Below are 24,886 nucleotides of genomic sequence, written 5' to 3'. Positions count from 1 at the left end.
TTCCCCAACATTTTTCCCATCAATTGTCTTCTGTCTTACATTTTTGGTATTAGTAATGTCTTTGAGATGGTTATGTACTAATTTTTTTTTTATATCAGGGGCTTTGCGAAACACTACGGTTTTTCTTGTATGACAGTTTTCAAACTATTATTCAGATGCAAAATGTGCCAATATTTTTTAAGGATACTCTGCACTTTATTAGAGGCACCTGAATAATTGGTCATGAAATACACTTTCTCATGTTTTCCAGTCAATGCTGGTGGTTCCGTCTTGGAGTATTCTAACAACGTATCTCTAGATCTAATTTCTAAATCTCACCTGTGTCAGTGGTGTTAGAAAAAATACTCTGAAGAGGAGAAAGGTAAGGAAGTCCCAAAGAGTACAATAGTAAAGATGAAACAAAAAAGGTAACGCTAAGAATTATCCATATAAAAAAAACGAGTGCTAATGAGAAAAAAATAACATAGGAGAGCGAAGAAGTATATTGAGTAAGAGGGTGAAAGAGAGGAGGAGAAAAAGAGTGGGAGGAGTGCTGAAGAAAGAGAGGAGGAAGATGCTCAGACTTAAGTGATATCACTCTTTGCTAATCTTAAATGGTGCTCCAACCAATCAGTCCCTAACTGACATTTTTCAAACACATGTCAGTTAGAAGCTGATTGGTTGGAGCACCATTTAAGATTAAGAATATCACTCGTTGATAAATCTGGGCTATAGAGCTAGGAGGAAAAAGAGAATGAAAACTCAGGCAGTGCCATGGACAACATTCAGAGCCTCATTTATCAACGAGTGTTCAGGCAAAAATGTTTACTTCCCTGGCAAGACACACATCCCCTGCCCATAGCTGGCACAGCAGATCTGCATGGAGCAGGCACCATGAGGACATAGTATAAGGGGTCCCACCATCAGATTTTGCTTTACAATCAAAGTACGTATCCCCCCAGGTCCCTCTTTTGTTGAGTGGGAGCCATAGAAGGTGACAAGGTCGACAATAATGGGGGATTGGAAATGGGGAGATTGTCGCACAGATAGAATATATAAATCTGGTATCAGTTAGTAAGTAACCACTATTCCTATTACATAGCTTAATATCTAAAAAGAGAAATTACTGAGGTAGTGGTGGTGCTCACTAGGGTTGGAATCACTGGTGAGAAAAAAACAAGGAGAGGAAAGAACTCTGTGTTGTGAGCACTCTTTGTAATTGAAAGATGAAGATAATTTAAAACATAACCTTTAATATTATTAACTTAAAATAAATTCTTTATGACACCAAATAGGCAAACATACCAAAACACATATAAAGGCCATTAATAGCATAAAATTCAAAAATATCAAAATGCTTAGAGGTATGAGGCATAAGTACCTTCTAAGCCATAATCGGGGCAAAATATTAGATGACATCAATTTTATATCTCAAGCTTCAATGGCGTCATTTGTGGTGTACCCAGTTTGTATATTCAATGTTGCATGTGAAACAATTAGATTACTTGTAAAAGAGAAGTACAGTATCAGAATGGTCAGGGAGATAGAACTGCTACTCTCAACTGTACTACACCTCACTTGGCCAGATGGCCATCTATGAAGGGTGAGAGATTTGATTGAGAGCAGTTAACCCTTAGAAACAACAGAGTGGGTGGCACGTTACTCAGGTTTCCCTATCTGCTTTCGGATGTCTTACTTATACGCAGAGGCAGAGCCGTAGCTAGACTTTTTGGTGCCCTGTGCCAGAAAGAGCATTGGCACCCCCCTCATTTTTCAAAGGGACAGAATGCACCCAAAAAAGGGGAATGGCCTCATGGGGAAGGGCCAGGGAAAAGATAGGGGAGGCCAGGAGATGCTGGGGATGAAATAAGAGGAATCTACAAGTGAGAATGATAATAAACAGAAATTTGACTGGCCCAAACAGCGCCCCCTGACCTGTGGTGCCCTGTGCGATGGCACCGGCCGCACTACCCTAGTTACAGCTCTGCGCAGAGGACATCCGATGAGAGTATTACTCACCTGAGATAGTTGCCACACAATTAGAGCAATAGTACTAGACTCTAAATTGTACCGAATGACCCCTTGGTCCTAAAGTCCCATGTTCATTTGAGGGGCACACATGAATATCACATCAATGTTTCAAGGATATTGCATCTAGTACTAACAATCTAATATGAACACACAGGGTATTATAAACTGCAAGTGCTATTTGAGGCAACCAATCTGTTTGTGAACGCACACCTCAGCACAACTGTTATATTTAGCAGCAAGAAATAAAGTGCCTGTGCATAAATTAAGTAATCACAAGTAATCCAATTCATACATAAAACATGACATTATCACAAGGCTATTAATGCATATATAACCAGTTTAATTGATGTATCATGAGTACATGCAAATGAGATAGCTCTAATGCAACAGCCTCCGTGTGAAATTCTATAATAAAGTGCAAGTGCTGTAGAAATATAACCCCTGCAGAATACAGCAACTATATAATAGTAGTAAGAAAAACGGGAGAATACCTGTGCATAAAGTATTGATATATATCTACAGTAAGTAGGTCAGTTTGCGTGTGCACAGTACAGCAGCTTGCTGTCAACACGGAGCTGTACTTAAATAGGAGAGCCTGTGGGGTCCATGTACAGATGTGTCCTGCTACATCTTTGCCGATCGAGCTACAAACGTGTGCACGCATCGCGCCACGTGATTACCTGCAGCAGCATACGCTATGCTGCGCTATGGCGTGAATTGCGATCACGCAATGCATTCCTATGGCGGCACGGGTGCGAACGCAGTGCACGTATCTATCTGCTCGCGGACACACGCCTCGCGCCATGCGTAATGCGATTTGCTGCGTACGCAGTAAAAATGTAGCAGGACACATCTGTACTTAAGTATTACTTTGAGCAGAGAAACAGCCGATCCTGCTTCATCTGTTCCCTTTGCGAAGCAGGAGTCGGCTTTCACGATTATTGCTCAGATTTGAACTGCCAAAGGATCAGTGAAAACTCAACATCTCAGGGGATGCTGGTCAGACACACACTTCGCAAATTGATGCGTTTCTGCGCATGCACTAAACCCATCATCCAATTAAATTAGCCCAATAAGTACTGTCATGAGAAGCGCAGCAGCTATTAAAAAACCCCAAAACTTTATTAACAAATGAACAAACAATGATGACGTCAAGATCACAACTCTATACACTGCAGGAGCCAGATAACGTCAGCTGGAGAAGACAGCTGATGGTAAGTGACCTGTCTCTTTAGTAACAGCTGAGACACTCCATAGATGCCTATGGCAGTGGGTAAATCTAGCCTTCACAGCGCAAACAGCCAAAATGCAGAGAAAATCCTTTGGTACGTATAGAGAAGTGATATATACAGGGCTTTCTCTGCCTTTTTCATTTCTGCCGCCTTATCTCCAGTTACTACATAGACCCATGTGATCCCCCAGTTATTGTGGCACCATGGCACCAGCCGTGGTTTGTTAAGCTTGTGCTGGCTAGTGGAAAATTTGGGGGGCCCCAATGCTCTTTTTCTATATTAGAGAAATTTGCCTATATTAGGCATATTTGGCCACACCTCCTTTCATTAGTTTACGTCCCCTTGCCAGTTCCTGGGCCTGGCTCTCTCCGACCCTGATTACACTGTGTGTACAAGTGTACAATGAGGATGAATAATGTGGTTAGAGGGAGGGACTAGATAAATAATAGTCAGTCCCTCTACGGTCCGGCATCAGCATCTCCACAAATCTGCCATGTCCTACCAGCATGCTATTTCTTGGGCTCCTAATTTTCCTTTTGAGCTCTTCATGCGGTAATCTGTCACTAGATGTACACAATACAGTGGCTAACCAGTCTATAGGCACATGACTTATGTTTCCATCATTTCCAAGTTTATTTTCCTGAGGAAAAGGTGGATGTAAACACATCACACGTGGTACACTTTCTGTGGACCTTTCACTGCAATCTCCTTATGACACGTTTGCTGAACTTGGTATTACTATGCAATTTCGGTCCTTCCAAAAGACCCCCATGCATTAAATATAGGGATTAAGACTATATAGTGAAATATGCATACATTATACTGATAAATATTATTGGATAGTAATGTTAAAAAGGGATATTTCCAGGTACAAAACTCTCCATGATACATCCTTGGAAAATAATTTGGCGCCTATGTGCAATAACTGTAACACATACATTATTAATAACTTAGCACCTGACCTAATATATCCTTATTTACTAGTGATTGTTTTCTTGAACAATATAACTCTTATGTAATGCTAATATCTAGCTACTGTAGCTAGACTCTGCATTCCCATACATACTCCTATTAACTGAGCAGTCATAAATTTAATTTGTCTTCAATAGCACCTCAATAGAAATCTGTACTTGCTGTTTTGTAGTGTGTGTTGCCTTGGTGACAATTGTGCAAGTTACTGTATCTATTATCTTGCTTTGTCCATGTATTGTGTCTGCATTCTTCAAATAAACCAACAATTGCAATCAAAAACCTTAGATGGATATTACACAGTACATTATTTCGGGCTGTTAAATAGAGACACTACATTACACTTTATGGCAGTTCCTGAGACTACTTTATAATTCCAATTTAACTAAATATATCCCATATAGTGATCATAAGGGTTGTTAGCCCATATGAAAACAAATAAAACTAATACAACCTGATTTTTGGGCTAATTTTTTTCACTTGCTGACAATCGCCATTCATAAAAGCAATATATTACAATAATGCAAAAACGAAAACTTTTTCAAGTGAAGTTAAAAGCTTGAAAGAGATTAAAATAAACTAATACTCTGAGCTTGTCATTATATTCATTTATTCTCTGAACAAACAGACATTGCAGTATATGTAATAGGGGCCAATTCTTGGCGATTAGATTTAAAGCAGCAATAATTTAAAAGGCAAAACCAGGTTGGTATTGCCTTTCTTAATATTGCCATTTTAAATCTACAGGCTTAATCTCCAAGATGGCTCCAGTTCACGGAAATTGCCCCCTATTATATGTACACAATGTCTGCACCTAGACTTGCTACATTTTGTCCTAAAAAGAAGTGTGTGCAGGATTTTCACATGTTAAATAGCTATAGCTGCTTCTTATCAAATGTACATGTAAAAGTAACGTTTCAGAATATTGTAACTCTTGTTAAAGTTTATATAAAATTGTTATATATATATATATATATATATATATATATATATATAATATATATATATTTATAACATATTTTTTTCTTTAGGCTGAAAAAGGCATGAATGCATCACATTCAAACTTTCATCCTGTATTGCTATACACTGTATTCATATCCACCCAAATGTCTTCTATATGGTAAATACTGTAAATATACCTCAGATGGTCTATCATCATTATTTAGATTTTCCCCAGCATTCCCTATTCTTTATCCAGTTCCCAGGCATACTATGTTTGACTAGGGCTTGACTACCTTATTGTATTCAGTCTTTATCTCAGCTTGTCTGTGTGTATCTTGATGACAAGGCTATCTGATCGGGTTGGGTACGTGATCCCGGGATGTCTGCAGGCTAGCTTATCAGATCACCAGTAAATTCATATGGAAAGCAGTGATCTGTCCACTTGTGTCACTGCGTAAGAGAGCACAGGTCTGCATGTCATGGGCAAAGTCATGATGTGAGATAGGGCCCTTCCCCCGACCTAGATAATGCACTTTATTTCTCCATAGGACCCTGACAAACCTTAATTTTCCCTTATATGTACTAAGGCAATCTTTTCTTTGCTGACTGCAGGAGGAGACATATAGTGGGGTGTGAGGTCCCACGCCTGATCCGCTCAAACCCTGTACTAATCTCCCCAGACCTACCACTTGTATGGGAATGTGTGTTAATAATAATAATAATAATAATAATGAAAAGCAGGATTTTACCAATTTTCTTTTTCTCCATGTCCTAGCAAATAAGCCATTGTCCTACACAACTTGCCCACCGTGGTCTTTTTCAACTTTTTATTTTTCTATAAGCTTGATATGCTGGACTTGACTATGTGGTTGGCAGTCAGCAACTTGGAGATAATTTGGTGTCTGTTTCGGTACGCAGTCACATCGTCAACATTCAGAATGTCAACAGTATAATGTCAACATTGTCAGAATATCTAAATTGTGAATATCGACAGCCAAAATTTCAACACCTGAATTTACTGTTAGGGTTAGGACTAGGGTTAGGTTAGGACTAGGGTTAGGTTAGGACTAGGGTTAGATCAGGGCAAAGGTGCATATCCACTAGCAGATAGTGGAACGAAAGTACAATTACAACATTGTAACCGTACAGCCGTTCCTCTTCCCCACGCAGTGCCTACACTGAGCGATATGTCCTAGTTTTTATGCTTGTCCCCCCACTTTTTACTTTTTCTCCCCCAAAATGAAAGTTCTTAACTTTTTTTCGGATTTTTTGACACAGTTGTCCTTTGGGGGGCTGTCCCAAGGGTTCTGAGTGGCTTCCCCACCTGTTAGGGACCCACCTGGTGAGGTCACCATGAAGTGGGCAAACATCTTTGGCCAAACATGTACTAAGAACCTCTATATAACACCATGTTAATTGATAGTTTTATTATATATTTTTGATATTTATTATTCTTAGTACTTAGAGTGTGCATCAGCTTCCCCCCTTTTTTTCTGGATTTTCCACCTTTGCACCCAAAAATAAAAATGTTGCACTTCTCTTCTCCTGCTATTCAGAGGCAAATCTTTTTCGCCTATTACATTTCATTTACTTCGTGCATACGTGAAAAGCAGGTGGAATTGAATACGAAGATAAGTTTCCGCCACGCGAAAAGCCGTGATCGGCGATACTTTTTCGCGGATCGCGGCTTTTCACGTCTAATTGAATTGGCCCTCAGCATGAGTTCCTATCATAACCTGAGTTTGCGGTGTTCTTGCGTATTTTCTACCTGTTTGTAGTATCCTGACTGCTGTGTACCCGCTGATGTGTACCCGCTGATGTGTACCCGCTGATGTGTATCCGTTGATGTGTGTGATTAACCCTGCACCGTAATAAAAGACACAAAGTTGGAACTTTCCAGTCTCCTCCCCTCCGGCTTAGATAGTTTGTTCACATTGCGCTCTTACTTTTGGTTAGACATCTCCATCTAGTACAGTGACCTAAACCTAAAACAAATTCTCATTTTATTAATACAGTAGCTCGAGTGGTAGAAGTTGAGTCAAGTAGTTGTAGCTTGAGCAGTAGATTTAAGGTTTGGAGCAACCCCCCGGGCTACAACAAAGATCCCTGGAGCAGTGTGGAGCAGATATTAAGAACTTGTCTTGGCTCTGGAGCCAGCCTAGAGTGGGAGCCAGTGTGGAGCCAGAACTGGCAGACCTGGAGCATTGCCATGACTACTACAGTGTAAGTCCTGGAACTCTTAGGGTGGCCATGTTGGTGACAAATAGTCATACAGATCACTTCCAAAACAAACTGAGGCCAATTTCTCCACACATTCCAATTTATAATCAATTATTATTGAGCACCCAGGTCATTTGGTGGCCACATTTGCTGCGATAGTGGCCAGTCACCAAATATTGGCTACTGTATCACAGCATACCGTATGTGCCAACATTAGAAGATACATCAGATCTGCAATATAGATGTGGCTCTCCATTGAAGGCACATCATATACAGGTAATGTTATGTACACTTTGCTAGAGAGTGTATACAACCAATGAAAACAGCTTGGCAGGTACTGGTATTTTCATGAATGAAGCCTTGGATCTATAGGGGTCAATCCAATTAGCCATGAAGGGTGCGAGTTGCCGTTGCAACGGTGTTAAAACGCCGGGATCGGACCGGCATGTCGCACCCTTCGTGGCCCGCTATGAGCCCATATTCGCAGAATTTTGCAAATTCGGGCTGCCGTAAAGTGCACCCATTGCCGCAATGACTTACACCGGCGAGATCATCGCGGCTAATTGGATCGACGCCTAAAAGTCTAATTTAGGTAAAAAAAACCCCTCAAATATACACACCCTTTAAAAAACTGGATGTGTGTTAGAGTTGCACTTTCAAAATATTGGCAAACGACCTTTGAGCTAGTTATTCTGTCTTCTGTATGGATTGTTAAACTATGTGATAACTAATCTATTCTGGTTTCTTATGGAATTATTTGTACATTAACTTTTCACAGTCCATTTACAACAGTACACATGACAGGCCTGGAAGATTATAAAGCTGGTATGGTTGAATTCCACTGGGCTGCTATTCATCTGAACATACGGTTTCAGGCATTTTGCATTATACATTCTATGGCATAAATTTACTAAAGTGAGAGTTTTTAGAAGTGGAGATGTTGCCCATAGCAACCAATCAGATTGTAGCTATTATCTTCTAGAAGGTGCTAGTTAAATGTTAAGTAGAATCTGATTGGTTGCTATGGGCAACATCTACCATTCTAAAAACTCTCACGTTAGTAAATATACCTCTATGTGTTTATTTATATCAAGTCAAAGAAAAATGACAGCTAATATACGATTTGCCAAAACCAAAACAAGAAAAACAAAAACAGTGTGTGTTATGTAAAGGGCCGGCTCTAGGGTGTTCGACCACTCATAGAGGGCGCACTCCTCCCCAACATCCGGATTTCGGCTGGACAATACTGTCCCGCTGTTCCACCCGTGGGCCGAAGTGGCTCGCGGGTGGTAAAATCGGGAGGTTGGGGACCCCCACTGCCGCAGCTGTGCGGCAGTGCCGGACCCAGGAGTCTGAATGGATGCTGCGCGCATGCGCGCGGCATCCATTCAGTGTCGGGAGAGGGCTGGGGGAAGCCCAGCTAGTGAGGCTTCCCCCCAGCCTGACGTTATTTGGAGGCGTGCCATGCAGGCACACCTCCAAATAACGTCACGTAGGGGCGTGACCTATGGTAATTTGGCTACACCCCCATTTTCGGCCACGCACGATGTAGGGGCACAATACAGAGAGCCGGCACAGGGTGCTCCAAGTTCTAACCAGGGTAGTATCTAAAAGAATCATAAAACTACATTTTATTAAATTACTTTATAATTGTATCCTAGTTCATACATGTATTATATTACTACCGGTAAGTAAAATATTTAATAAAAAGTACAAAAATGTGAAATAAAACAATTAAAAGTGATGTCTCCTTATTTTGATATAGCATATAGAACAAATTGCTCCTTATATTTTATTTCAGTTATGACCAACGATCGAGGGTCTCGATATCGATACCGGGGACAAATCTGGGAGGTGTGGCCATGCACCCCCAGTAGAAAATAATGGAAATATTCTCGGCGCTGCACGTTGCAAAGGGGACAACAGATGGCCCTGGGCCCCTCGCCAATACCCTCCAAGAGGCCAGAGTAATTAGTACCCCCCCTCATCAGCGATCAGCTGCATCTGCCCTCCAGGCACTCTCATGAAGGGGAATAAATAAATGTAGGCAAGTTTGGCTTTACCCCTAATTACATCTGTATATTTCATGACATAGTACAATCAGGGGCAGATTCAGTTTAACGCCAAAGCTATTCAATTATTAGTCAATTTCCCTGCGCAGTAAACCCAGGTGTAGCGTATGTTAACCCATAGATTCCACGTTAAGTGCTCCAGTCTGTGGGTTTCCCCATGCATTACGCCCCAGAGGATGCATGTAATGCAGATTTTGTTTCCTCGCAGCTCCTGAGATTGAGAGAAAAAATTGCATTAAGTGCACCCTCTGCGGATTAATGCTTGGGGATGTGGCACTTAAATAGCGCAGGGCTGACAATTAGGCTAATTGTATCTGCCCCTCAATTTTGATAAAGTCTCTAATAAATAACTATATTATTTGTGTTATGCTGCATACACACAGGACCTCATTCAGAGTCTCTCGCAAGATGCGATCGCTCACTGGCAAAAAGGGGCTGGATATTGTAATGAAGTGCTCGCACTGCGTCTCGTAAGTACGTCCACTATGTTTTATCCAGCTACGTCAAAGTGCGCTCGCAAGTGTCTAAAGACGCCACTTTGCCACTCGCAACAGACGTCATCTCAGGGAAATGAAGGATTAATCTGGACCAACGAGAGCCATCGGAGCTGCTCGCAGCCCTTGGGGTTGCCTTAGCCTTCCGCAAGCTTACGCTACTTTGTAAATTATGCATGCCCTTTAAACGGCGTTTTGGTGGCCTGACACGCCTGCGTTCGCACAACCACTCCCCCGTTCACAAGCACCTTCCCCTGTTACTACCCATAACGGCGCTTCCTGTCAATCAACTATCGGGAGTCACTTCCAGCTCGCAAGCCGTACAAGCGACGGATTTTGTGATCGCAAGGACTCGTACGCACATGCGCACAACGAAGCGTACGCATGCGTGGTCTGTTAACATTGTCCGCGTACGAGAGACTCTGATGAGGTCCACAGTACGATCTGCACAACCAAAGATATCGCTGATAGATTTCCCTCCAACTTTCTGTAGTGCAGGGCAAACGATTTTGAGTAGATATCTATGATAGATATCTATGATAGATATTTCAGAAGAGCCATCCGTTTACAGGCAAATCTTTACAAAATCGTCCCAAGTTGGCCTGCATGTACGGTTGACCATAGATATCGTTATCGTTCATGTGGGAACGCGCATCATTGGTCGTTCGTCGGTCGTTCACTGCTTAAAAATGAATGATATGAACGATTTATCATTGAGCGATATCGTTATCGTTCATATCGTTCAGGAAAATCCTCCCGTGTGTATGCAACATTACACTGTTGGTGGAAATTCCTCACCTGGATTATGTAGTTATATAATTTTAGTTGCTATAGTAATTACAGGAATATGTATTGACAGATTGATATGTAGTGGAATGTATTCATATATCTCGAATTGTTGCCACACAGAAAAGCTCCAGTGGAAAGAAGGTATACAGTATATCTATTTGTAAACACGGTATAGGTATACTAAAATAACATCCTGTGTTCCCTCCACAGTGAATTGCCTAGACAAGCATGTCCATCAGTGCCCAGAGAGAGTTGCATTGATCTGGGAAAGGGATGAACCAGGGACCCAAGTTAACATCACGTACAGGTAGGACATGTATATTTTAGTACATTTCATTTAAATCATATAAATCTTTGTGCCACAGTGTATATAACCATAAATGTACTATCTAGATGTACTCACTTGACAAATACAACTGTCTCCTGATTGTCTGTTCCTGAGGATTGTGCATTACTTAATTTTGCGTAAACTTCCATCATTAGGGGCTTATTTATCAAATAGCATTTGCGGGTGTTTTCGTGGGGTACCTGCAAATATTAAGCACCCCTGAATTTAACATGTCAACAAAATCTGCCGCTGTCCCTCCATTTCCAACAGCAGAACAGCCTCCGTAGGTTTCTGAGTCGCACACAGCAGCTGCATGCCATGCCAGTGCCAGTTCCAGGGTGCCCCTGCATTGTCATTTTTGCCACATGAGACCCTGCTGGTCCTAGGGTTGTAAATGTAGTATCTAGATAGTGGCAGAAGGCAACTCGCAGATTATTCTGTCTTTGAGTAAACAGACCAGTACACGTCTACTATTATAATTATGGTCAAATAAAGCTGTGACCTGTTTTATCCAAGAATGTCTGCGTGATTTGATCAGTTATGTCTTCTTCTTACCAGTTATTTATATAGTGCACACATATTCCGCAGCGCTTTACAGAGAATATTTGGCCATTCACATCAGTCCCTGCCCCAGAGGAGCTTACAATCTATATACCCTACCCTTTCTACACACACATACACACTAGGGTTAATTTGCTGACCATTACACTGCCTGTGCTTGGTCAAACATTTACTAATAGTTTGCGTATGTCCCATATATAAAATCATCAGTGTCCTAGAATACATTTACTGACGTGGATTAACATTATGTATTCATTTATTTCCCTAGATTGTAAGCTCCTAGGAGCAGGGTCCTCCCCCCACTGTCTCACAGCCTTCTTCTCTAGCACTTCTATGACAGCCTTCACCTTCATTGTGTTGCTAATTGTTACTTGTTCTCTGTTTATATTTTGGTTACTGTACTGTAATGTAATTTTCTGTGTACCCTTTACTGTATGTACGGCGCTGCGGACCACTTGTGGCGCCCTATAAATAAAATGTAATAATAATTATAATTTGTTCTATACATACATTTTTATAGATTTTTGCATTTTGAAATTGAATCGCTTACAAGTTTTGCAACATTTTTATCATCCTTGCATTTTATTGACCCCTACATTTTTCTCTCATATATATATATATAGCAAGTCCCTTAGGGTGGCACTCCCAGGAATTCAAAACAGCGTTGCAGGTGCCTTCCAATAGAAACCATAAACTGGCCCCATATACAGACATTTAATGAATAATCACCGATGTTTCGGAGCCTCATTATTGCTCCTTCATCAAGGTCTTACCTTGATGAAGGAGCAATAAAGAGGCTCCGAAACGTCGGTGATTAATCAATAAATGCCTGTGTTGCCTGTATTGATTGAGTGCCACCTATTAGGACTTTATATATATATTTTTTTATATTTAGGTTTATTTGCTTTTTTTTATTTATTTTTTGCTGCTGAGTACCCATGCAGAATTACTGGTATAACTGTTGGTGCCCCTGAAAAATGTACGCCCTTTCAACCCCCCTATCTGCTATCGGTAATCTTGCTACACAAATATCCCAAATTATTTAAAACTAGCATCACTCCGGCAGTGTCACTTTAGGTCCTCACTTCTTCCATAACCTTCATCATTCTGTTAAACTCAGACCGATCTCAGCTGGCCCAACAGCTGTACACCAGTGATTTTGAAATCACTAGTGATGGTGAAAAAGTGATCCGGGGCTCTTCTGAATCCTCCGCTTTTTGCATTGTGCAGAGTATATCACAATATCTGGTTAAACTAATGCTGGGTACACACTGGCAGATATATTGGCCGATCAATTGATTGGCCAATATATCTTGTGCCCGTCGGCCAGTAGCTGATGCCCAATATAACTGCAGATATATTGAGGCATCACGCCGTGTGTACGGATGGTCAGCCGACCACCGGCACACATGCTGCAGAGTCCGCGGGGAGGGGGGCGCAGCACGCCTCATGGCCAGCGGGACCCGCGGCCAGATGACAGATGATAGTTGTTCATAGTGTATGAACAACCATCATCTGCAGGTATATCTATTATGGTGTGTACCCTGCTTAATTCTCTCGAGCTTTCACTTCTGGAATGAACTAGAGTACAGAAATCATCAACACATAAAATTACAATTTCTATTACAATCCAGCCTTTGTTATATGTGCAGATCATAGGGCAGAAGAACATGTATTTCTTGTTACTGTTGACTAAACAAAGCAAACTGGCAATGACTGTGAAACTTTTTTATTTATGTTGAACACTGAGCGTCTCAGAACCCTGAGCTAAGAGATATCTAAAGTGCTCTGTGGCAAAGTTATATCTCTACTCTACCACAGAAATAATGAAAATGATAATGTATAGGTCAGAATCTAGATCTTTCACTGCAGGAAATGTCCGATCACAATGGGGGGTGATTCAATGCAGCACGATGCTGAATAGCCCCAGGAAGGAGTTTTTAGAGCTATTCAATTGACTGCGCTGTAAACCAGACTAAAGTGAGGGATGCTGTTTTCGGGCTTAGCCCGTGCACATGCAGTATTGCACACGCCATTTTAGTCGGAGAATGCATGTTACCACGTCTAAACACCCAGCTTAAGGCGCGGTAACCAACATATTCTGACTTAAGTGGTTCTAGTCGGGCTAAACAACGCTGTCAGTTGAATAGCTCCAGGAATATCCTTCCCAGGGCTATTCAACATTGCGCTAAATTAAATCGCTCCCAGTCAGGGGCGTATCTACCCATTGGCCAGGATGGCACTCGCCGGTGGCACCAGCCAAAGGGGGGTGCCATCCGTGGGTGCCACCCATGGCCAGGGGGTAGAATGAAGACAGAGCCGCCAGGACTGCAGTCCCGGGTACGCCCCTGTGGCTCGGCGGCTCCTCAGTGCAGCAGTGACGGCTGCCCGAACCTTGACATCTAGGAAGTTTCTAGATGTCAAGGTCTGGGCAGCCGCCATCGCTTGGTACACTAGTAACATTAGTTGATCTGCCAGCACTTAGCAGTGACAGATTGTAGATGCCAGTGCAGGGGGCAGGAGCTCAGAGTTAGTGTCGGGACTCGGCAGCAGGTACTTACCTCTGTGTGAACCTGAGGTGCCTGGTTACCCACTCCTACACGGCACGCGCTCACTCCGGGCCACCGTACCACTGACTATGTGACTGAGTGGCCAGCTACGCCACGTCCTTTCTAGAGCTGACAACACTCAGTTGTTTGGCTAGAAAAATCAGTGTGGCAGGAACATGAGCCAATCAAACTCATGGAGACGTGACCGTAGGCGGAGGACCACGGGAGCGCACAGCACCATGGATAGGAGTAGTATTAGCCAGTAGTTAAAGACAAGGGGCGGGAGCACTGATCCCATGTGGCTGGTATTTTGGGGGGAAGGGAGAAGGATGAACAAAGGGTATTAGAAACGGGGGAAAGGTGAGAGAAGTGGGAGAGTATTTGGTTATCTTTTATCAGGGTGTGAAATACACTATATATATATATATATACACACACATATATATTAGAGCTACATATATACTTTGTGTGTATTTCTCTCCATGGAGCAGGGGGTCTAGGGACTGGAACAGTGGGCTGGACCTGTGGGCCAGGGACTGGAGCCCCACATTACAGGCAGGCTAATGGCTGGGGAGACGGGAGGGGGTGACTGGGGACACAGAAGTGGGATGGTGCGGTGGGGCTGGGGAGACAGGAGGGTGATGGCTGGGGTACAGGAGAGGGGTGGCTGGGGAGACAGGAGGGTGATGGCTGGGAAGACAGGCGGGTGATGGCTGGGGAGACAGGAGAGGGGTATGCAGGGCAGCAGTGAATGGGACATACCTACTAACTTCCCTGCCACTGTACAGACTTGTCAATGGGTGAGACTATGGGGCTGATACCTCAAATCCGGGCTGTCTCACCTAAATAGGGATATTTGAGAGGCATTACATCATGACCATGAATATACAGTCAAAACATTTATAGTTTATTGATAGCCAAACAACTCCATAAACTGCTCCATAAACTCATGATTTTGAACAATAAGTTAAAAAGCTTATAAGATTTTACAGAGGATACTGTTCCGATCTATGCAGACCCTAACAATCCATATATTCTTCAAGGGTACATAAATTTTATTTACAAATATTCTGGAGAACTCAGACTCAAGCCTGGCTCAAAAGTTGAGTAAAGCTAGTATATCATTTGGAATACCTAGCCACCATTACATAGGTCATAGTAAATAAACTGCATGATTATCTGTACCTTTTGTGGTGAGGACAGACAATAATCTCCATTCTAATGCCGGGTACACACTATACGATGTGTGTACCCAGCGACAGCAGATGCGACAGCACAATATATTGGGCGGCCCACACACATTGCACAATCCGGTGTAAGACGCCCCAAATATCGTTCCCCCGCCACATCCAGAAGCATGGTGTCGGCCGCCGGATCTTCAGATTGGCCTGCACTACAGGCAGATCTGAAGAAACAACGAACAATGCACGGGAGTTCTCAATAGTGTGTACACACTGTACGATGTGAACGATTTGTCGCTCCGATTCGCCTCAAAACGACATATCGTCCTAATGATTAACAACAGTTAGCACCGTATCTAATTACCAATTCATCTTGAAATACTATTTAGATCTAATAATAATTTAGGGACATATACCCTATTCCGAAAAACTGGGGGCCTGATTCAGCAAGGAACGCACGGATGCAGACGCACGCAATCGGTTGATGGTTTTGGTCTGCGCATGCTGGCCAGTGCGATGGAGTATGCGTACACAGGGAGTCCGCAGCCCCAGAGACAAGTGATTGACACGAAGTGCCATTTGTGGGTGGTGATGGGGGAGTGGTTGGCCAAATGCATGCGTGGCGTGCATAATTAAGCCCTTGCTGCAGCGGATGCAGCCTGAGGTCTAGTTGCATACAGGAAGTCTCGCTATGCCTGCGGGTGGGTCAGGTCGACCACTATTGTGCGTATGGGTCCGATGGTTCTCGATGTTACCGATGTTTCCGCTGTCTTGCCAGGTATAGAGGAGGAAGTGAAGGGAAGTGGGTGGTATTATGTAGTGCTCGGCGTCTGCTTATTTTGCTGCGATTGCCATGCGTATGCATTCAGTAGCATATTGTCGCAGCAGCTGGGTGCGTGTGTCTGCATCTGTGCGTTCCTTGCTGAATCAGGCCCTGGATTTTTCCTTACAATCCCTGCAGAATGGGAGCCAATATCATGCCTGGTGTTACTGCTTTAGTGGTAGTCATAGATACTCATGATTGCCACCCTGGGGACAGTGCCTGACAGTGTTTCCGCTATGTGCAGTGTTTTCCTGACTTGAGGGTGGATCCTAATTAGCAGATGAAAGACAAGGTCAAAGCTCACCAGGCTAATCCTTTGGGTTTCCCAAGAAAACAAGATTCACTGAGAAATACTTTTTTGTATATGGGTCAAGTTTGAAATCAACTAATGTCTCCTTTACTGGGTTGTTCTACATCGTAATTATCCAGGGATAAAATAGCTAGTATTGCTACTTGAAAACTAATTCTATGCAGTTTACATGATAATCCTGGCCGCACAAAAGATTGCCTTAGTGCCCTTGATAGAGGTGCAATCAAGTTACTTAAATAGCTATTGGGCAGATGAGTATATATTGTTGTGCTGGTATCCCAACCTTGGATTGAGACTGATGATTGACATAATTCAACCAAGCACCTTAATGCTGCCACAAGAATTTGTTTAGAGCAATTTTTTTAATTTGCGCATGCATCGGCGACGCAAAGCATATGCATCCCTATAGTTGCAGTCAGTAGACGCATATCGAAATTGCATGGAGATCTATTCCGATATACGTTCCTGAGCGTGACTGGGGTGGGTGGATTTGTTGGTGGGCGTGTCAGGAACAGAACAATCAAAGTTCATGCTGCCACTTAAAACCCGCAGCCGGTAGGCGTCTCAGTAGGAAGCCATCGGCTGCATTAGCAGAAATTTGCAGTAACAGCTGCAACAAAAAATCGTAGTGCACCTCCATCCACCTCCAAGTCAGGCCCAGGGTTTGGTGTTGCTACTCTTTTCAAATCTGATGATCTCTGCAAGATGAGGTGTTTGAGGGGACTGACTGTAATGAGTCCCCTGTACCCCTAAAGGAGCTTCAGGACTGTAAAGTGCAAATGGGGTGGAATTGGTATAGCTCATTTTGTTAGATCTAAGAAAGGAGGAGTCCAAACAGGTCAGCATGAACAGACGTGTTCCTCTCACACATTCAGAGCCTTGAATTACCGTTTATTTTGTCAAATTACCACATGCACCATGTCAAGACAATCCCTGATACTCCTCTAGGTAGTTATTAGAAGCGCTGTACTTGAAAGTCAGTAAATCTTGTCTATGACACCTGACCCTTACCTTTACAAACTGCTTTGACCTCCATTCTTAACATACCTTCTTTACAATGTATCAAGATGAATTGAGCGTTTATGAATATTTTCAGTTTCTACAGATTCAGGATTTAAAAGATGACGTGTACAGAAATGTAACACCAAATGAAAAGTTATCCTCCATTTACCTTACCACATAGTGACAGGAGAACATTGTATTGCTGAACCTAACATCACTAGTATTTAAAGATGCAGTAGGGTTGGAGTTGTGGTTAGTATTACTACCTTACAGCCCTGTGGTCTTGAGTTCAATTCCTGATCATCACACTGTCTGTGTGGAGTTTGCATGTTCTCCATGTTCTTGCATGGGTTTCCCTTGGGTGCTCTGGATTGTTGCCACATGCCAAAAACAATCTGGTAGATTAATTGACTTCTGGCAAAACTTATCCCTAGTGTGTAGTGTACGTGAGTCCACGTGATAGGGAACATAGGGCCTGATTCAGCAAGGAACACACGCTAGCAGACGCACGCACCAAGCCGCTGCGAGAATATGCTAATCAATGCATACACATGGAGACCGCAGCACAAGATGCAGACGCCCAGCCCCATATTAAACCGCCCATCTCCCTTTACTCAAAGCCTGATCAGTACGCTAGATAGCGTAAACATCGGTAACATCGAGAACCATCGACCACATTTGCATAATAGTGGTTGACCAGACCTTGCACAGGATCTTGGCAACTTCCTGTGTGCACGGAGTCTCATCACTGCGTCCGTTGACACACTGGCTTAATTATGGACGCCCCTAAAACGGCGTCCCAACGCACAGGCACGCCTGCGTTCGCACGACCACCCCCCGTCACCACCCACAAACGGCTCTTCCGGTCAATCAATATCGGAAAGGGTCTGCATACACGCTGCATGTAGTCTGCGTACGCTTACCCGATCGCACGGGCTAGGTCGCGCACACGCAGTGCAGTACGGAAACATCGGCAAGTGCGTGCGTTCTCTCCTGTGCGTTCCTTGCTGAATCAGGCCCATAGATAGTAAGCTCCACTGAGACATGGACCGATGTGCATGACTGAAATATTCTCTGTAAACCACTGCAGAATATGTATGCGCTATACAAATAACTATAAAAATAGAAATTAAAATGCAGGACCAATCTTCCACATTGTGTCAGTACTTTTGACAGTGGTGTAAAAGGTAGCTGAGTGTAAGATTAAGTACACAGGGCGGGATTTACTAAAGCCTGTAATGCGGTCAAAACATTGAAAACCCCCGTTTCCATCGTTTTGGTCGCATTTCCATGTGTACCTGGGGGTGGGCTTCTTTTCGCGTTTCCCCCTGAGAGGGACCCAATCGGATCCCTCCCAGCACCCCTACGGCGCACACATCATTCTGCGAGGGACTTCTGCATCATAAACCTCTATCGCAAAGGACAGCTCTTACTAGGAGATATTTTAATCGCATTTCTAGGTACATACTGGCAATATTATCACCGGTATGTGACTGATAAATGGCGTAATGTACGGTATCGCGGATGCGATGCTTAGTACATCCCGCCCATGGTCATGTGATGATCATGTGGTAACTATTAATATTTCCACTAGAATATTGTTCAAATTTGTATCAAACTAAATAACCGATAGGAAATGAGGCTGAATAAATCCCATTTGTCAGCAACAAAGCAGCTGTGTTATGATGTAATGCATCAATTCTTTTATGAATGTTATTTCTCAGATCCATTTGACAGAAAGTAATTTACAAGAATGGCCAAGATACTCTTCCAAATGCCTTTTCAACACTGAAAGCTACTACCGGGGAGTGGAGACGCTGCAAGTGTGATTCATGGGTTGAACTATTGGTTCAGCGTACAGTATGTTATCCTACGGGTAGGCGACGTATGGCACTCCAAGTGTTTATAAACTATACATCCTTCACAACATGCCCTTCCACAGTTTTATCATGGAAACAGGAGATTATCCCCGGCACTGAGAAGGGTACTTTATAGATCAAAACTTCATTGTGACACTTCCACTGTGCAGCACCAGTCCCTTACTCTCTATTAATGGGAACTGAGCAATATAGCACTGTTAAAGCTAGTGTCAGCACTTAATATATAAGTGGTAAAACATCCTCTTATCAAAACATGAAATATGGGCTGCAATTGGCAAATAAGGGATGACCCAACAACAAATAAATAATAATCAAATGGTTTATTTGTTAGATTAATGGCTTCTTAATACAGCTCACTATTGTCATGGATAAATTAAATGTAAAAATAACTAAATAATTTTCACTATTGTAGACAACCATGGTTAGAGGGATAACTAAAACTACAAATAATTTTAAAATAATTTAAAAACACAGCGTCACAAGTTAAAAATCAGACATAAAAATAAAGCATAAAAGAAAAATGTAATTCTCACTTAAAACAGCAACGCATTTCACAGCACCTGGCCGCTTCCTCAGACAGTGTTGAATGAACCTGCGACAAGGTAAGGTGAAATGCGTGTGCTGATTAATTTGATATAATAATAATAATAATAATAATAATGTTATTTATATAGCACTTATCTCCTAAAGGACTCAGAGTGCTTTACATTTGCCCTTACAGCACAAAATACAAAACAAGCTAAACAAGGGACATTACAGAAATGCTTGGGTGAATAGGGGAGTCTTGAGTCTATTTTTGAAGGATTCTAGAGTGGAGGCCTCTGAAACTGTGCGGGGAAACGAGTTCCATAGAGTTGGAGCCACAAAGCTGAAAGCTCGACCCTCGGATGAATTCCCAGGGATTCTAGGTACTGTTAATAGTCCTTTGTCAACGTATCGCTGTAATCGAGTGGGACAGTAAGGGATCAGAAGTTGCTTCAGGTACCTTGGGCCCTCGTCATGTAGGGCTTTGAAAGTCAGTAATCCAATCTTTAAAGCAATTTGCCATCTGACAGGCAGCCAGTGATGGGACTAGAGAATGGGTGTTATGTGGCTGGAACGGGGCTGCAACACTTGTCTCTCAGTCAGCATGCGAAGTGCTATGATGCAGCGGCTGCATCTTTCTTCAACGCCAAGTTCTGTTTACAGACAGATATACAAGTGTCAATTATCAACTTAATCAGCACAGTCTCCTGGTGCAAGTAATGGTGCATACACACTGTCCAACTTTGCAGGACGATATGAACGATATCGTTTATCATTATATCGTTGATTTTTTTGCATTGAACAACCAACGATATGCATGTCCGTATGGACAATAACGATATCTGAGGTCGACCGTACATGCAGGCCAACTTGGTCGATATCATCATTTAAATATTGTCAGATGTCATTCATCGTTCATGAAACCGTTCAACGATAACGTTCATTTTTAAAATAGAACAAAATCGTTCAACGATATCGATGATCGAGCAAGTTGGACCGTGTGTATGCACCATTAGACGCATTTTCGGCAAAAAAAGACGCCAGGCGCTAGCAGAGTTGCACAGGACCTGGCGGCTCACTCACGCCAGGCACATCGTGCTGCATAGCGTATTGTGGCTAGATGAACAAGGACACATCTGTAGTGTGGAGTATTCTCTAGACCAGGGTGAGACAATGTGTGGCACTCCAGCCATCTGCCCGAACTACACATGCCGGCATGCCCTTCTATAATCTTGAATGTTAGGGCATGCGGAAACTGTAGCAGGGAATGCTGGCATGTGTAGTACCACAGGAGCTGGAGTGCCATGCTTGTACGCCCACTGCTTGTGTCTGTACCTCTATTCCAGCCATGGTCTTGTCCCCCTAGGTATCAGACCCTCCAACATTATGGGCCCCATCCATCTGCGATGGATTGCTACGATCCCGCGATGCTGCACCCCGACATGGCAGGATCACAGAAATCCAACATGTTGGATTTCAGCGATTTGACGATCGCGATAAAAAAATGATTGCAATCGTCAAATGGGGGACATTTAACATGTCAAATGTTCGCGATCCGGCGACGGGTCGCTGGACATGGATTATGGGCTATCGGAAATATCCGATGGTGATCGGAAATTTACGACCGCATCCCTGCATCGCGGCGATCAGCCGCAGATGTATGGCCACCTTTAGCTACAAAATGCTCTGCTCCTGGACTTCCTTTTTTATTTATGATTGCAGCCAACAGTGGTGAAATACCTATCTCATCGATTACCTAGTTCAACACAGGGGACTGCACTCATACATTAGGTGGGAAGTCCAGGAGCAGAGCATTTTGTACCTGATGGAAGGGGTCATGTTGGAGGGTAGAAGGTATACGCCTGAAAAAAGATGCACATACAGGCTAAAATAATAATAATAAAATAATAATGCAAGTTTCCAAAAAAGCCTCTGAATAAGGCCCCAATTGTGCTAAACTGTACTGTTCTGCAGAATAACTTCCTGCTTTCCTGTGTTCCTGAATGTTTATGAAAAAATAAACCTACTTTATAAATAAACTATATTTTACTATGGTATTTTGTCTTGACTGACTGTTAAAATTGTGATTGGTTTAAAATGCCAGTGGAGAGAACATACAGCTGGCAATGTATACGGAAAAATGTATTAGAAAACCACAAAAATAAAAACCAATAATCCCTATTCTAGAAGGGGGATTATGTAAATGTTTAATTCCCCCCTGTACTTGCTTGCGGGGACCTGTACTGGACCATAAACTACAAAAGCTTACTGCATGTACTGCATGTACTGTTATAAATGGCTGTAGCCTTTCAGTGTCCACTCCAGCTTTGCCCACTGAGACTGATTAGAAATATGCTATTTTGAAAAGCAGAGTTCAGTGCCAGGTTTCCAGTGTCGCAGGGGTATATAGAAGTTCAGTTCCTCTTAGCAGCAAGAGATGGTGTAGGAAAGAATGCTTGTCACTGGAATGCAAATACAAAGAAGTTAGGGGGAGATTTAATAAAGCTTGGAGAGAGATACAATTGGAGATAAATAGCACCAACCAATCAGCTCCTAACTGTCACTTTACGAGCTGATTGGTTGGTGCTATTTATCTATAATTTCTCTCCAAGATTTATTAAATCTCCCCCATAATCTGCAAAATCATTGGCCACTTCTGTTTTAACGCAGTTGTTTAGTGGTGGTTTAATTCAATGAAGTAAGGGCCTGATTCAGGTTGGATCGCAAGGCTGCGTTCGCATACGCAGCCAGCTGATTTGCATTCTGTGCCTGCGTATAAGACTCAGTGCGCATGCGCAAACCAGGCGCTGCGATCGGGAATGCGATCGCAGGCAGTACGCAGACCCAGTACTCAGTTATTGACAGGAAGTGCCGTCGAGAGAATGCAGACGTATCAATGCTGTCGAACGCCGCTGCAGGGGCGTGCATAAATTATCCACAGCGAACCCATACGCAGCCTGAGTATTCACTGCGTGCAGGAAGTTTAGCAATTCCTGCAGGAGGGTCAGGTCAACCACTAATCTGCGTCTTGGTCCGATGGTTCTCGATTGTACCGATGTTTTCACAATCTTGCACATTATTACGGATGTGAGTGAAGGTAAGGGGGCGTCTTTATGATGTTCTTGGCGTCTTCATAATTTGGTGCGATGGCAGTGCGTATGCATTAATTAGCATATTTTCGCAGCTAGCGGGTGCGTGCGAATGCAACAGTGCGTTCCATGCTGAATCAGTCCCTAAATACATTTCCATCTAAGTAGTTTTTAAAAAAGAAGAAAAAATAAATCTGTAGGTGGGATGTGCTCAGGGGCATGATTAGGACTATTGAAACTGCTTATCAAATTTGGAACACCCAGGGACATTACAGATGTGTCCTCATACATCTAGCCTCCTTGCGTGTTAAACAGCCCTTCTAGTCGCGCCATGCCGTGGCGTGACTCGGTAGCAACGAGCGTATTTTCGTGCAACCTTTTCTCTTCAAATGCGTTTTATTCGCATAGGACGCACAAGCAGCTTCTGCTGATTAAAATGATATGCGGCATGTCTGTATCGCCTGCGGCTGTATCTGCATGCGAAATGCTACATTACAGTGTCAGCGGCTGTGATACTGTAATGTAGCGTTCCGCATGCAGATACAGCTGCAGTCACACACATGTTATGTGTAACGCGACTTGTAGCGCACGGAGGATAGATGTATATGGACACATCTGTATCTCCTTACCTTCTTTAACTTAGCTGCCTCCTCCTCCGCTACCGTGCACTGCATATTTACCTACTTAGAAATTGTGTGTCTTTTCGGGAGATCCGGATGGGGAGATACAGGTGTGTGGATCAAAAATTTGTGTAACCCAAGACCCTATGTGGAATGTCGTAATATGTAGCATCATGCAGCTCGGGAAGAGGGATATGACGTCAATCATCACAATTTCCAATTGATAAGGCTGCTCTACTCTCTCCGGAGTCCGGGAGAGCTCCCCAAAATTCGAGAGTCTCCAGGACCAGTGGCGGCTGAAGGCACAGGCTAGCAGGGCGGTCGCCCGGAGCGCCATAGCCTGAAGGGTGCAGCCCTGCGCTCTCACAGAACAGAGGCAATCACTATCGCCCATCCGCTGGCATTATTGGGTATACGCGCAGAGAAGCCTAGCACTGGCCCAGTCCAGGACATACTGGGATATACTTGGAGAGTAGGAAATGATGGAATGCAGGCACTAAGCTCCCTGCTTACAGCGTACAACACAGAGGATAGCAGGGCCCCAGAGCAGCAAGGAGTGGCACCTTTATCTGACCAGCTGATATGCTGGATATGCTTTATTTGTGCGTCTATCATATGTTTTTTAATGGTTTCTCCATGAGTATTATAGTATGACAAAATGGCATTATGTTTGTACTACAGCACAATGGAAAGACCATGGTAATGTACAAATATATTATATATCTACCAGTGCCGGAGGAAGGCGATTTTGCACCCAGTATTGGCCCTGACCCCTGAACATGTGACATCATGATGTCATACCGAGGTGCTAGGCCGCCGGCACCAGGAAGTAGCGCACTGGCCGGCAGCTCTGTACCGATTTTGTCACTACAGTCCTTATTTCAGGGGATTGTCCCATCGTCATTTCTCCTGACTCATAGGACGTTTATCTGTATGTCCCTGTTTGCCAAGGTGAGAGAAGACATCATAATGGAAAGTGGAGCAGTGTGGTACACCACATGTGGTAATCCAAGTGTAATTTGAGGGGTGATCGGATGGGGGCAGCATGCCCCCTATATGACATAACCATATGCCATTTTTGTGTCCTATATTATATTATTGGGAGGACACAGGCAAGGAAAGTGTCACTTGTCTGTTTTAAGGCTCGTACACACTTAACAATATGCTCCATGAGTGATTTCGTTAAGTGTCTCCCCTGCACTGCTGGGCTCAATGTCGTTAATGACATTGAGCATACACACTGAACGATATCGTTAGGTTGCCCTGCAAGTACGGGCGATGAAAGACATC

General features: G+C 43.2%; 1 protein-coding gene across 2 annotated transcripts in view; it reads left to right on the top strand.

The window, feature by feature from the left end:
• Positions 1 to 24,886, top strand: part of ACSS1 (acyl-CoA synthetase short chain family member 1) — a 158,699-nt gene that overhangs the window by 11,641 nt on the left and 122,172 nt on the right. Inside the window, exon 2 of one of the 2 annotated variants that reach the window (XM_088477359.1) lies at positions 10,939 to 11,035. The exons of the other annotated variant lie outside the window; for it this stretch is intronic. Within the exon in view, the coding sequence (XP_088333485.1) occupies positions 10,939 to 11,035 (97 nt within the window). The remainder of the gene's footprint in view (positions 1 to 10,938; positions 11,036 to 24,886) is intronic. 2 annotated transcript variants of the gene reach the window in all.

Source organism: Taudactylus pleione, unplaced genomic scaffold (assembly GCF_031769625.1).
Source record: "Taudactylus pleione unplaced genomic scaffold, aTauple2 ptg000201l, whole genome shotgun sequence".
Taxonomy (NCBI): domain Eukaryota; kingdom Metazoa; phylum Chordata; class Amphibia; order Anura; family Myobatrachidae; genus Taudactylus; species Taudactylus pleione.
This window is presented reverse-complemented; position numbering and strand designations above follow the sequence as displayed.